The sequence below is a fragment of the Schistocerca nitens genome, chromosome 1 (assembly GCF_023898315.1).
Source record: "Schistocerca nitens isolate TAMUIC-IGC-003100 chromosome 1, iqSchNite1.1, whole genome shotgun sequence".
Taxonomy (NCBI): domain Eukaryota; kingdom Metazoa; phylum Arthropoda; class Insecta; order Orthoptera; family Acrididae; genus Schistocerca; species Schistocerca nitens.
The window spans coordinates 1,179,606,280-1,179,622,809 of record NC_064614.1 but is presented as its reverse complement, the minus strand read 5'-3'; the positions used below and the strand labels follow the sequence as shown (position 1 = coordinate 1,179,622,809).

General features: G+C 37.7%; 1 protein-coding gene across 8 annotated transcripts in view; it reads right to left on the bottom strand.

Annotated features, from left to right (window-relative positions):
* LOC126200408 (uncharacterized) overlaps positions 1 to 16,530 on the bottom strand; it is a 209,482-nt gene that overhangs the window by 162,117 nt on the left and 30,835 nt on the right. For all 8 annotated transcript variants that reach the window (XM_049936705.1, XM_049936706.1, XM_049936709.1 and 5 more), the window contains exon 2: positions 10,676 to 10,910. In XM_049936705.1, the coding sequence (XP_049792662.1) occupies positions 10,676 to 10,910 (235 nt within the window). The remainder of the gene's footprint in view (positions 1 to 10,675; positions 10,911 to 16,530) is intronic.

The following is a 16,530-nucleotide window of genomic DNA, read 5'->3' as shown; positions in this document are numbered from 1 at the left end:
TCCACAAACAAGACACCATGATTCATTTTTGTAAGCCCAACAATTACCGGCCCAACAGATACTCTTACAGACTTTATAACAAATACAATCCAGAAGGCTCTAGCAAGTCCACCATCCGGACCTCACGAAAATAAGTGAATAAAAATGTGTCTTTTCTTTTCTTTAACAACATTCAGTTGTTCTCAATAATGACTGACGTAGCACCATCACGGAGTACGTCGCGTTTGCTCCTTGTGCAGGGCGTATAACTTCTGAGGCAAGTGCTGCGACTACCTGCCCGCGCCCATCAACCGTCCGATACACGCCAGTCCTGCACACACATAATCGTTGCGCAGTAGACACAGTTCCACTTTCACACACTCATCTTTAAAATAACGCATGTTCAAGATGGAGGAAATATGAGTGTGTCTAGAATTTACCCTGAAATTCTCGAGGCACTACAATGTCACAGTAGAAATGAAACTAACCCACAAAGATAGAAACTGAAGGTGCATGCAAGACTGATTGGGCAAGACTCACTACCAATGGTCAACATAAACTTCTGACTGGATCCTTCTACTGACTATTAGACTTATTCCAATATGTAAATGAAAACATTAGAGAAAACCTCAGCTCACTAGTGCATATGTTCCCCGATCGTACTCTCACCACTGGAGGAGACTTTAAATATCCAACAATCAACTGGGATAATTACGCTTTCACAAATGCTGAGCGTGACAATAAATTCTGCCAAAGATTGTCTTCCCTGAAAGCTGTTTAGAACAGACAGATTGGAAGCCTTCTCATGACAGAAATAAATTAGATGTAATGGAAATAAATAGATTTCACCCATTTGAAGCTGTCCGTGCTGAAAATAGTATCAGTGAGTATGAAGTAGTTTTAGTAACAATGATTAGCAATGCACAATGAGAAACTAAAACAAGCACAAAGGCTGACCTTCTATATAAAGAAGCAGTAGGAGAAGTTCTAGATGTTCAGCTCTTGGTAAGAGCAAGAGAGGAACTGTAACTCAAATTTAGGAGAATAGTTGACCAAGCACTGGACAGATATATACCTAGAAGAACAGTTCATGGTGGGAGAGACTTTGTAAAGAAATTTCTAAAGGGACTGCATAATACGCAAAACAAACCACAAAAATATAACTACGGAAATGATAAATAAATGCATTTAGCTATCAAAAGGACAGTGCACAAATCCTTCAGCAACTACTATAGCAGAATAGTGCTGAAAGATCTTTCACAGTTTCACAAAACTTAAATTCTGGTCCTGAATGAAATCTGTCAGTGGCACCAAGTTAAGTGTCCAGACAGTCATAGAAGAAGGAGGAATTGCAACTGAGGATAGCAAAGCAAAAGCAGAAATGCCGAACTCCACTTTCATGTTCAATTACAAAGGAAAATCTATGGGTACTGCCTAAGCTTAATTCTCACATCACTGCAAAGATGAGTAATTTAGATATTAAACAACAGAAAATCCAGGATGGAATAATGAAAATATTATGAAAAGGATACAATTGCTACTCACCATAAGGCCGAGAGGTTGATTTGCAAAGTCTGGCCTCAGCAGCCAGAGACAGTGATCACAAGCTTACCTATTTGACAGTATTTTTGTTGTGCCTATCTGGGACTTAACATCTTCACTATTTGGTGAGTAGCAATCTATTTTTTTCATAATATTGTTGATATAGGTATTAGTGTCACCATTGTTGAAAACCAACTGATAATGTTGAAACTGAAAAAAAGCTGCAGCAGGCTTGAAGGAATCCCTGTCAAATTCTACAAAGAATCTGTAGCTGCATTAGCCCCTCTTTTAACCATAATATACTGTACATCCCTCAAATAAATAACTGTACCCAACAGTTGAGAGAAAATACAGGTCATACTTGTCTACAAGGAGAATAGCAGCAGTGACTCATTTGGCTCAGTACCACACCAATGCTTAGTGAGATTATGATCATGTGAGGAATCAAAAAATATTTGAGACTGGATTGAGAATGTCTTAATATGGAGGACACAGTGTGTTATGCAGAATGGAGAATCATTGCTAGATGTAGAATAACTTCAAGTGTTTCTCAGGGAAGTGTGTTTCTGTACATGTTGTACATTATAAATCTATAATTTTTTGTGACTTACTGGTCATGTGCACGTCTTTCAAAAGGATGCCACTTTGGCAATTTGCTTGTCCGTAGCTACCGTAGTTATCCAACCAGGGAAAGGGAACTTACAGTTTGACATGGAATCCCAACCAGGTGTCATTAATGGTTACTCCCTCACTTCAATGAGAGGTGACGGCTGGATTAAAGGTAGGCTGAAGTTTTTTGTGGTTCATCCAGGATTCCATCCCGTGAGTTCTCAGTTTTCAGGTATGTGCTTTACCACTAGACCACCAGCCCCAACACGTTGTATGTTACTGAACTGGCAGACAAAGATAATAGTTATGTAAAACAGAAACATACTATCTTACAGACAAAAAAATACTATCCTATAACTAAAATATCAATGACTCGCAATTGAAATTGGTAAACTCTACAAATACCTGGATGTAACAATTTTTAGGGACATGAAGGTCACGTAGATGGCAGATTTTTATTCACTGTCAGAATACTATGTAACTTATTTTTCCATGCTTTAGGTATTATGTAACCTACTTTATTTGTTACCTTGTTGTTGCTAGGCCAATGTAATTTGGGGGATCAGACACATATTATGACAGTCGTATTACTTGCAATCTATCTGCAATTTTTGGCACCTATTTGTGCTGGCCTGTATGCCAGAATGTGTTTAACGTCCAGTCATGGTCGCAGCTCTGAATTCATCTTCTGATGGATGGCACATATCGATACGACAATACTGTCTCTGTAGGAACCACTGGCATCGCTTAACCACTATCTTTGCTGGCATACAATCTATAAGTTTGTGATAAATCAGAGAGGAGCACTCCCCTCATGATTCTGTACCACTCAGGACTGGAGCAACTGAATTACATTCTCCGTCAGAGTTTCATCATACCCTGGAATGAGAAATGTCTTACCTACTATCCTTCCTGCCCACCCCACAGTCTTATTCTGCCGTCCAGGGAATCTACACAATATCCTCATCCATTCCTACACAACTGCTGCTCCAAACCCTTTGCCTCATGGTTCATATTCCTGTAATAGATGTAGATGCAAGACCTGTCCCACAAATCCTCCCATCACCAACTACTCTAATCTGGTCACAAACATCACCTATCCCTTAAAGGTATGGCTTCCTGTGAAACCAATCACGTGATCTACTAACTCAGCTGCAACCACTGTCCTGCACTCTACTTGGGCATGACAACCAACAAGCTGTCTGTTCACATGAACAGACACCGACAAATTGTGGTCAAGAAATAACTGGACCACCCTATTTCTGAGCACACTGTCCAACATGACATTCTTCATTTCAATAACTGCTTCACATTCTGTGCCATCTGGATCCTTCCCACCAACACCAGCTTTCCTGAATTGCGCAGGTGGGAATTCTCGCTCCAATATAGCCTACTTTCCCATAACCCTCCTGGCCTTAACTTCATTAGTTATTGTCCTTATCCATCTAGCCTCTTCCCATTCCAGCACTACACAGCCCTGTTCCACCAACACACCCAGTCTTTGTACTTCTCTCCTTTTCCACTATCTCCCCCCCCCCCTCCCCTCTGCTATATGGTGTGTAGCGCCTATCCTTTTCATAATATTATTGTAACAACTGTTTTATGAGCTGTATGACTGATTGGCTATTGTTGACATAATTTGGCATGCAGTGAGAGTGGAGCATCATGTGTTTAAGCAACAACTGTGTTACTCTCCTTAGCACTTGATGTTCGTGGAGTCACATCACCCACTCCATTCACCACCACTGCCTAATGTCATGTGTATAATTTCTTCTTTTAATATTTGTTATATATGATGTATTTTTTATGTTACTACTATTATCAGGTGTCCCTCCAAATCAGTATTCAGTATTTCAATATGAAGGTCTTTTGGATGGTCAAATACTGACCGAATCTGGTTACCACTGAAATAAATGTTTTTGCAGTTGAGACTGTTTATAATCCATTTTTAAAGTACTTTTAGTCAGAGTGGTGTTTTTAGATGAGAAATGTCCTCAAAAATTACTGAATACTTGAGAGATGCAATTAGTCTATAAAGGAGATTTCTTACAAAACACTCTCACAACCCACAAAAAAGTACTATTCAGGTGTATGGAACCCATACCAAACGGGGCTAAAAGGGGATACTGAATGTATAACAGAAGGGCAAGCATAAATGGTCACAGGTTTGTGTGACCCATGGGAGAGCCTCACAGAGATCATGCAAAAACTAAATTGGCAAAAGACTGAAGATAGAGAAAAATTATTCTCCAAAAGCTTGCTTACAAAATTTCAAGAACAAACTTTAAGTGATGAATCCATGAATATACCACAACCCTTTAAGTATCACTCTCTTTAGAATCTTGACAAGATTAGACTAATCACAGCATGTACAGAGGCATTTAAGCAATTACTCTTCCTGTGCTCCTAATGTGAATTGAATGGGAAGAAGCCCCTATAGCTGGTACAATGTGATGTACTCTCTAGCATGCACTTCACAGTTGTTTGCAGAGTATGTATGTGGATGCAGATACACATTTCTAAAAGCTGCCACTATTACATATATAAGAGGGGGGGGGAGGGCGGGCTACCCAAAAGGAACTGAACTTTTTTGTTTTTTAATTTATCTATTCACATTTTAGGCACAAATGTTCAATTACTTTCATAAAGTACTCTCCACATGCACTAATTCATTTGTCTAATCTTTTATTCCAATTTTCAAACATTGTTTAAATTCATCTTTTGTGATGCTTCACACACCTCCATGGCTTTTTTCTTCAGCACAGCAACATCAGCAAAGTGCTTTCCTTTCATGTCTCTTTTCATTCTAGAAAACAAAAAGCATCACATGGGGCAAGTTTGGGTGAGTATGAGGGGTGAGGAACAGGGGCCATACCAGTTTTGGTCAAGAATTGTCATGCAGACAGGGCTGTATGAGCAGGGACATTGTCACAATGGAATAACCAGTCACCTGACGGCCACAAATCAGGCCACTTCCCCACATGCTGTTGCACAATCTTTTCCAAACTTCCTAGTAGAAAGCCTGGCTAACTGTCTGGCCCTGCAGAACAACCTCAGAACGGATGACTCCTCTCACATTGAAAAAACCTATCAGCATTGTCTTAATAATTGGTTTCACCTGACAAGCTTTCATGGGATGAGGCGAGCTTGAAGTCCTCCAGCGGCTTGATTGTTGCTTTGATTCAGGATTGTAAGCATAAAACCAAGTTTTGTCGTCTGTGATAATGTTTGAAAAACAATTTGGATCATTTTGGAACACTTCTTTCAAAGCACAGTGTGTGAGCTAATGTTTGTTCAGCAGTCAGCAGTCATGGCACGAATTTGGCAGCCAGTCCATTTCATTCCCAAATATTCTGTCACTAGTCGCTGCACTGAACTCCAAATCACTCCCGACAGTTCCACATTTTCTCCCATGGTTGGTTATTGATGTTCGTTGATGACTGCAAAACTGTTTTCAACATTTTCATGTCTCCAGGTTGTGGAAGAGAGCCAGAATAGTATTGCAACCAACTGACGTTTCACAATTTTTGAAGCAGGAAAACCATTCAAACAGTTAAGCTTTCCCCACGTCATTGTCCTTGTACACTGTTTTTAACATTTCAAGAGTCTCTATTCCACTTTTACTGAACAAAAAGCAGAATTTCACTGCCATACACTGCTCATGAAAATCAGCCATTGCAAAAATGACAATCACACAGAGCAGTTGTCACTGTACACTCTGCTGAAACTAGTCCTGACCTGCTTCAGCGATGGCACTCAGCTTACTGACTCTTGAATGTTCACTCTATGTGCTCCAAGTGGCAAAACATGGTACCACAAAAGCTCTTCCCACCAAAAAATTAGTTCAGTTTCTTTTGGGTATCCCCTCATATAGGCACAATCAATAAGTTCTAAATGAGGCTACCAGTTACAGTTATTGAATACATAGCATACACTCAAAAACTAACTCACCAGTCATCCTCAAGTACAAAACTGCCTCTTCATCACTGCCCCAATAAAAGCTGAAATGTACATTCATAAAAAGGCAAAATTTAAGTGTACAGAATTTAGCTGAATCACAATCAGGATTTTTCTCGTATGCATTGGAGGTGTAGCCTCATCATCTCTGTAGCCTCATCATCTATAAATGAGCAAGTAGGTCTATAACTAATTTTATTATAAAGATTATGATGTTTAAATATCACAGAAAACTGTCATTTCTGTATATATGATATTCTGTATTAATTCATATATTTGTTTTGCGTTTTATTACTTGTTTGAGGTACTTCTTGTTTGATGTACGGCAGTTGGAATTCATCAGCAGATGTCCCTATGTCACAGCAGGTGCTGTATGGAGCTACCAACAGTGCACGGACTGCCTAGGATGGCCCTGGAATACTCTTCTACAAGAGTAATCCATAAATACTCATGATAATAATGTCAACAATGTTGATGTTGAAAGTCTTGTAAAGTCTGAAGCCAGTGGGAGCTTAGTATGTACACGATGCACATTTGTATCCAAGCATACAATAAATATCCGTTGCCACAGTCCAATTAAAATTACTTCAGTTCACAAAGTAATTTTAATTGGAGTAAACACGTAGTCATTGAAAATCATTTTAAAAAGGATTAACATTAGAAAATTAACAATTGACTTCAATTGGAGGAACAAACCCTTATGAAGCATTTAATACATTTCTTATATACTAAATTATGGAGAAGAACTGCATAGCTGTTTGTATCACTTGATACAGGTAATCTGGAAAATTGAGACCATACCAACAGAACTGAACAAATCATTAATAGCCCTAACACATAAAAAGGAGACAAGGAAGACTTCAGAAACTACAAGGGAATATCACTAGTTAAAACACCAATAAGACTTTACCTTGTTTATATGCAGAAAATATAATTTGGGATTATCAAACTGGTTTTTGCACAAACAGATCCACTACTGACAATAAGATGATGAAGAAGAAGAAATCCGACAATATATTTGCAATCAGAACAATAAATGAAAAAGTATGGAACTGTAAAGAAAAAATATATTACTTGTTCATTGATTTTATGAAAGTTTTTGACTCCTTTCACAGGCAAAGCATGTGGAATGTAACAATGGGCTTGAGATTTCCAATTGAATTTACAAATCTTTATTAAATGTGCTTGGATGATAACATATGCAAGGTTTTGCTAAACTGAGTAAAAACTGTCCATTTAACAAATAAAACTGGACTAAGAGAGGGGGACACTGTGTCTTGTCTCCTTTTTAATGCAGCCTTGGAGAGAGAGTTGCGTGAAAACTCGAACTATTACCTGTAGAGATGCTCCAAAGAAATAAAGTTAAGGTTTTAGTGTATGTAGATGATATAGTAGTGCTCATTGGAAAAAGTTTAACAGAAATTAGACAGTTATTTCTGGATCTCACAGAAGATGCATCCATACTTGACCTAAAATTAAATGATAAAATAAAATACACGATACTTCAAAGATACAGAGATGAACAAGATGACCAATTGTATCTAATAACTGACAAACATAAATTCAAACGCAATGAACAGTTCAAATTTATGGGTGCAAAGTTAGACAAATGAAATCAGATGCAATTAGAAGAAGTAAATGAGGCTGCAGATTGCTAATAGAGTCTACTACTTCAAAAAAACCTTCTAGGCTCTAAACTACTGATAAGGAAAATTAAAATGAAGCTACATACACACAATCACCAGACCAGTCCTAAAATATGAAGCAGAAACATGGAGTTTAACTAAAGTGGATAACACCAGTTACACCTAGTGGAAATCAAAGTTTACAGGAAAGTCCCTGCTCCATACTATGATAATGAACCAAAAAGGTGGAGCAGAAGACACAAAACAAAACTCCACATGCTACCACAACAAGCAACAATCACGTGCATAATAAATTCCAGAAGACTTCAATAGAAAGGCCATCTGATGAGAATGAAAGAGGATCAAATGATTTCAAGAAGAATACTCTTTGCCATCCAAACCCTTTCGGAATCATCAGTGTGAGGACATCAATGGAGCATTGAGATATAAAGTTTCCACTACAGTTATTCACCCATGATATACTTGCTTGGAAGCGTATTTACAGTTGACAAATTATGCTATTTCAAAAATACTGCACTCTTGGCAGATAGACTGTTGCCACTGTATGGGAAGTACCTATGCTGAAATGATTTTCTGCAATATGAAAGAAAAGTTTATTTATCATCTTGTGAAAATTATGCATCTGGGTATAAAATACAGGGTACAGTTTGAATCACTTAATGAAAATAATGCTTACATCAGCAAGCTACAAAGGAGATCATATTAATGGACGTGAAGAGTCTGGTAAAGATAAAAGTAATACTGTGAATGAGTCATGTGTGTATAACTTAAATTAAAATATTCAAGAACCCAAGGAATGGTCTGAATGCTACAGTGTCATACTTAGCATGCTCTTATTGGAAGTGGTACACCCTTTCCCTCCTTAGTAGAGAGTATTATGGTTACACTTGTCAACATTGGTAGTATCTGCAACTGAACTGGAGTCAAGGTGGCAACAAGTTAGAGAACTCGATAGTGATTCCAGTCCTAATCATCAGCCATTTGACATCTATTGCAGGATGAAGGGCCACTCTACACTTTTCCATCCATTTTATTTAGCTATATGCATCCATTTCACCATAGCATGTCTTCCAGTGCTATCTTCTCATCTTGGTCTTTTCTTATCACATGGAATGTAGAAAAGGACTGCTTCATCTACTCTACTGGTTACATGCCCCAACCACACCCATTTCATTTCCATTAAGTGCATTGTTATGACATCCACTTCTGCCTGTTCTTTAATCCGTTTGTTTTCCTGCCTCACCTAGTAATTCTCAATACACATCTCACTGCTGACCAGTGAACATCCCTTGCACTAATCATAAATTTTCTGTATCAGATACATCTGAAGATTAGTCTAGATTACCCTGCTTAGGTTACCAAAAGCACTCCAGGTCATTTTTGCTCTTCCGTTTATCTTTTTCCTTGTCCACCTAGACTTTGTCTAGCCTAAATATAAAATGTGTTCTATTGCTTCATTGTTAATTCTTACTTTTTTCCACTCTGCTGTTTATTTACTATTTTAGTCTTATTGTAATTGATTTTTTAGTCACCTTTATAATTTACAATATTACATTTCCCTATTTTCTCATTTGTTGTTATAGTTTATCCACACATACCATATCTATTTCTTATAACCCAAGAAGTCTAATGGATGTTGTAGAATTTAGGTATATGTTCTCACTGTGTTAACACAGGTTGACTAATGACTTATTTCTCAATGTCCACCTTCAGAAAAGACTGTTTACAACAGATTTGCAGAATTTCCCACAGGTCGCACTTCTGTTAGCGATAAGTTTTGTTAAATACAGCCAACGTAGCTCACTGTTCCAAAAAACATCAATGCTGTGTGCAACACAACTGAAGAGATTGGCATGTGACTTACTGCGATACAGAGGTTTCCTTAGGTGTTTCAAAGACTGCTGCACATTTGAAAATTTAGCTGTGAAAAAGATCTGTTCCACACAATTCAATCAGAGCTCAGAAACAGGCTCAGTTTGATTGGTGCATGGAAACACTCAAAAAATCCAGCTGAAAAAAAAAATGCAAAAACCCATACACAATGTTGTAACAGGAGGCAAATCTGGGAAATGAAACTATTTACAATAGTTCATTTGTGAAGACTTCCAAGTGGACCTCCATGCCATGTTCCGCCATTGCATGCAGCAAGTACAGTAATGTTATTCACTGCTTTGTCTCTCGATTTTAGTAAATTAGTAACTGAATAATCAGTTATGTTGGATTGACATGACCAGTGTTGGAGGATCAAAGAACAGTTAATTCTGAGTGGCAGACAATAATTTATTTGTCACAAATCATTGGCAATATCGAGGAAAACTACCATAAATGTCACCTCATTCTTCATTCTAACATCAGTTGTCACACAACAAATCAAACAGTTTATCATTTAACAGAGAAAAACATTAAGACAATGTCTCCTTGCCTCTATTCACTGGATTTATTGCTTAACAAGCTCTTTTTACTCCCTCAAGTCAAACATAAAATGCACAGCCAGCAGTTTTCATCACCTCAAGAAGCTGTTAAATCTATCCAAAACCATAATTTTACAAGTAAAACATCAGTGTGGAAAAAATGTTTCCAGAAATGGTTTGAACATATGCAAAAGTGTACACATTATAAAACAGAAAATTATTCAAGAAATCAACTGGTCTGCACAAAAAAAAAAATTCATTGTTTTTGTAAAAACTTGCAAGAGAGCACTTATACACAGCTGAAATCATGTAAAATCTGCTCAATTCTGCAAACTATTATAACTGTATAACTTCTTTTTCATGTGAGAGGTTGTGTACAGCACGATTTCTTGCAAAGGTAGTAAAACTGCATGCTCTAGTTACAATCAAGATGATCCACTATTTCTATAACTGAAGAAGTGAAACATATATTCTGCTTGAAATTAACAACTGGTTTAGGGCACAGTTTTGTCAATAAATAAAAAAAAATACCTTGAAATTGCTGCAGTGATTTCTCATCCACTGTATTAACGTCATTAGTGGCCACATTTGGGCGTTTCCTTCTCGGAACTTTTCTCTGGACTTCCGTATATTTGTTAATCTTTCCATATTTGGATTTTTTAAAAAGTTGACTGCTTCTAACTGGACGCAATTTTCTCTTGTCGAGAGATGCAGTCTGTCCGGTAAGATATTTATAAGGAATATCTTCATTCACTGATTTTGCACTCTGAGGAAAAAAGAAAAAAATCACCTATGATAAACATTATTTGTAACATTTATTCCGGATATAAAATATTAGTGATGGTTTCCATTACCTCCACAATTACTACTCAGACATCCTCCAAAATTGTGTCAGTGCTAATTTTTTTTTTTAACTCTTGTAACAACTTTGATACTTAAACATGTCTGGCTTCGTTTATGGAACGCTTTAGTTTTTAATGACACTCGAAAGCTCTTGGAAAGATGAGTACATTGACATAATGCTAAAGAATCTACGAATATAACAAAGCTGAGATTTGCACTGTAAGCACTACCAAGTGGAACTCCATGCCATGTTCCACCATTACATGCAGCAAGCACAGTAATGTCATTCACTGCTTTTTCTTTCGATTTTAGTAAATTCCTCAAAAACTAACAAAAAATTTCAATACTAACATCACATATTCATGTTTTCAAGAACATTAAAACATTGTACCACCACATGTTAGTGGGGAGGATAGCTGCTTTGCTTCTGAAGTGCAAAATATACTTGTTTGCAAGCTGACAACAATTTAAAAGGAATTCTTCCCTGCATTGTTAGTTGAATGATTTTACATTAATTGGTGACCTTGTGATAAACTTAGTGTAACAGATAACTTTTTCCAGGAACAATTGCAGATGTGTATCGTTGGAAGGCATCATAATCTTGACGTGGTCATCAGTTGAACACAACCACAGCACTCTAATTCTTTTTAAAAAATCTGCTCTTCTTACACTGATTTCTTGAATTGCTCAAACCAAAATGCACAAATTATCTATGTGCTGCTGTTGGGTTGCACATGTTACGTTGACAATGTTTATGACCTTGATGCATGCCAGAATTTTATGTTGGAGTTACGGCATATACTGCTGAAATATAGCCGGAACACTGCCCATATCAAACAGTAACTGTAAGTATTTGCACAGACAAAATCATATGTTAATTAACCTGTGTTCTTGCAACACTGCATCTAGAGAAAGTTGTAGACATGTGACCACAAATTCTACATAATAAAAAATATGCATCATCTACAAGTTTCAATACCATCTCTTCCAGCCAAGAAATAGAATAAATGACAACTAATGGTTTTACTTTTTATTTTGCTATAGACTTGGTTACCTGCAAACAAACAAAATGCCACTCAATTTCTTCATCTGTACTTCAGAGGCTGCCAATGAACTAATTGGTTTGATTGCTTCTTGTGTTTGCAGACTATCTAGTTTGGTTTATCGATGTCTGTCACTACGAATTAGACTGATAAAGCATAATAATATTATGATCGTAAGGACAAATACCAACTGCATTTGCATCAAAGACCCTTTCAACATTTTAATGAAACTATTCACAGAAGACACTTGTTATCATTCAGCTCACAAAAAAAGTTATTACATTTACCTCTACAGAGACCAGTTCCATTTGTCGAGAAACCACATGCCACTGATAGCTATTTCTTGACTGTGATATTATGAGACATGCAAAATACACAGTGGCTATAGCAATGGGCATTTTTCTTAAACTTATTATAATTACAACACTGACTTGTGTATTACCAGATAGCATGTCTACACAAATGTCTTTACAAACTACATAACCATGCATTCTGAGTGTTAATGAAGCACAGAGAATTGCAGTAAAGTACCTGTCACCCACTGCTTTAAACAGACATCAAAACCATGCAGAATATGGTGTAGACCTATAGCTCTTAGTAGCAGAGTAAAATTGGGCACTGGAAGACAGTGAATAGCATGAAAAATTGTGTCCCCAGTCTATCATGACTTCAGTGACATTTTAATTGCACTAATGGAAGGAGTAAAGGTAATCACTCATTACATACAGGGTGTCCCAAAAAGGGTTTACAGTGTTTCAACTATAATAACTGACAGAGTAATATTGATACCCTGATCCAATTGCTGGACACTTGGCCTTGGACCAAAGAAAGTGGATTTTAAAGTGTTCCTGAAAAAATGAAAAAAGTGCAGAGACAATGGTGAGCAGAGTATGACATGCACAGTCATCAAGTGTAACAATAATGAAATTATGCAACAAATGTGAGGCGGAAGGAAGTGCGTGATATGAATAAGGGGTGGTGTTGCAGGAAAAAATCAGCAGCGAATGAAGGAGAGATGGATGCTGTAGTATAAGCTTTCACAAAGTCGCCAAAGAAGTACAAACGGCAAGCTGCGTGTAAAGCAGGTGTAAGCAAATCAAGTGTTCAGTGCATTTTAGAGCAAGTAAATTGGAAATCCTACATTCCCAAGTTGCTTTACGTGATGAATAAAGATAGTCCGCATATGTGCCTCAAATTTTGTCAATGGATTTTGAGTAATGAACAGCTAACCGAAATCATTGTTAGGTCTGATGAGGCTACTTTTAAAAACAATGGAACCATCAATTGTCATATTGGCATGTTCTGGGCAAGAAATAATCGACAAGTTACGGAAGAATGAGTTGTTAATCTGCCTGTGTTATCAGTGTGGTGTGGTATACCTGACAGAGGACTTGTAGGGCCATTCTTTTTGGAAGGGAAGACAGAAACCAGTGCCCAGGGAGACCCAAGAAGTGTTGGAGGGATGGCCTCCATGAAGATTTAAACCAATCATCAACAGATATGGATGGATGGTGCTAACCAATATATGTTATAAAACATTAATATCTGAAATTCAAATGGTGAATGACTAATTATTTAGTTGCTACATAGGCAGGTGACAACCCTTGAGTAAATTGCCTCCCAAAAACAGATGTCAGTAAAAGCAGTGTCTGTGGAAGGCTACGATCTGGGTTTGAGCTATCTCCTCCAATAACGTCTAGTCTGAATCCATAATCATCCGGTTCTCAAACTGGTCATGTTGTTCTTTTTTCTCCCATAATACTCACGAAAGAAATTTTAGTTCATGACAGCACAAATACTGGAGCATTAGAAAAGATTAGAAAAGAAGGGCAAGTGACACAGACCTCAGGATGAGACGTATCAACCTGTTATGAGGACGAAAGCAGACTTTTTGTGCCTAGAGAATTAAAAACTCTAGCTTTCCTGAAATAGTCACCTTGAAAAAGTGGAAATATATCATTTCTCATATGTACATCTAGTAACTGATATTCCTAATGTGTCTGCATATTTCATGATCACCCAGAAAACACAGCAGCACAAATGGCTGACAAACTTTCACAGCCATTGTATGTGTTGTATTGTATGTTAACCAGGGGCCTGGAAACGATGGAGAGGCTCCGTCCCCGCCACAGCCGCAGTGGTCCACAACCCCACGACGACTACCGCAGTCCACTTCACCCCTCCACCGCCCCACAACGAACCCAGGGTTATTGTGCGGTTCGGCCCCCAGTGGAGCCCCCGAGGGAACGTCTCACACCAGACGAGTGTAACCCCTATGTTTGCGTGGTAGAGTAATGGTGGTGTACGTGTATGTGGAGAACTTGTTTGCGCAGCAATCGCCGACATAGTATAGCTGAGGGACCAGGTGCTCCTTTCCGCCCGGAGAGCTGTGCGTTAGACCGCACGGCCAACCAGGCGGGCACTTCACAGCCATAGTGCCGATCAAATAAATTTCATTAATTTGCTTACCTCCATGTGGTAGACAGTCCATAATTTTTTTAAATAATTTCCTTGCTTGTTGCAGAGTCAACTGCTCTTATTTTCTCTATTAAAGTATTATATGTGGCTACTTTCTCACCTCGATTATTGTACTTTACGTTCATGCCATATGCTGTATTTGAAGTAATTCCTGGACTATATACAATTTACCTGCACAGATGTGATATGTGCCAATTATTTTAGCTTTGCTGCCCAAATTGTGACTCCACCTTACGTCTTTGCCCAGATCTCAAGTCTGCACAGGTATCTAATCCACACTCTATGTATTACATAATTTCCATAAAGTTTCTAAGGCTAGCAATGATGTAACTAAAGACACAGTGAATGCCAATGGAAGTTATCTTTTGAAAAAGAAAGGAAAATTGGAATTAATGTACCACTGACAGAGATATCAGAGACAGAACACAAGATTGCAATGCAACTGGATTGAGGAAGTGGTCAGCCATTGTGCTTCACAAAAGGACCATTCGAGTATTTACCTGAAGTTATTGAAGACAACCATGCAAGTGGTTGCCAAAAAGGCACTCATATCCCACCCCTCCTAACTCCAAGTCTAGCATCTTAACCACCGAGCCACATATTCGGTCACTTTTTGAAGGAAAGGGTGGAAGATTAGAATTCAACATACTTCTGACAATGCCGACATTCATCTTCTGGAGCAGTTTGCGTACATTAAATAATGTTTTTGTTCCCCATAAGTGAGCTGTAAGAATAGCGTGTACAGCAGATAACCAAACACCATGCAGAAACCTTTTTTTAAGGATCTTCATTCACTTCCCAATATGCTTACTCCTTAATGGTTTTTTTGCTGATAAAACAAATAAGTACAGCTGAACTGTGATACCCAGTCACAACACAAGATAATAAAAATAATGTTCACGTTGACCTTGTCTCCTTATTTGGAGTGATCAGGATAGTGTTACATACTTAGGTTGTAGGATAAACAATAAGATCCCATCCAAAACAAAGCAAGAAACTGACAATCCCTACCAATTCAACAGAAAATTAAAAACATAACTCTTTAGTCACTCTTTCTACAGTGGGCATTAGATGGCCAATAATATTGTGCAATATTTCCTAATGTTCAATAACACTGAGGACATAGCGTGAGATTGTGAGGTTGCGCAATAATATTGAGAACATCAAATACTTTTGGAATCTACTGTGCTGCCAGGAAATATTGTGCCGTCTGTGGGCAGTACTGACAGTACACTTTCCAGTCTCTTGCATGCTACACATGCTGGGCATATCTATATCTGCAGTTGTGTTGAAATTGAGTTCAAAAGAAGATGAAAGTGTGTTATTATTAGAGTGTACTGAAATGTATAAATCATTGCTGGCATACAGAATTTTAGGACCAATGATCACAAAACCAGAAACACTAAGAATGAACTATATGATTTTTTGCTCAGAAAATACAGGGAATGGTACAATGCAGCATGACGGAAGATGTTCTAAAAATTTTTAATTAATGTAAGGTTATGAATAAAAGTCTATATAGACATTTATGTATGTGTGTACCTGAATATAATCCTTTAGCACATGTATTATTGTATGACACATTTTGGGAACTAGGTATGTCTCAACTATTTTGAGGTGAAACTGCACTTGTAAATTTCAAGACTTCAAAAGAATTGCCAGTAGCAAAGTATCATAGTGTAACAGGTAAGTACTGAAATGGTGGAATTGCATCTCTCACAGTAGTATTTTGTTTTTTGATAATGGGGATATGGGCACCTACAGAAATTTTTCAAGGGGGAAAGGGGGGACTCTAAAATTACCATTTTTGATATAAATGAGTTAGTCAGTTTTGAGAAGTGGCATCCCACAAAAACTAAATTTTACAGCTGACACAGGAAGATTACATGGAAACTCAAAACCAACAAACATATACCATTAAAAAACTTTGAAAAAATGCAAGGGGCATCCATTACGTAACTTTTACACAAATGTATGTTACACACAGCAACTGCTAAAGCCATCATATTGTTTCACTGTGAT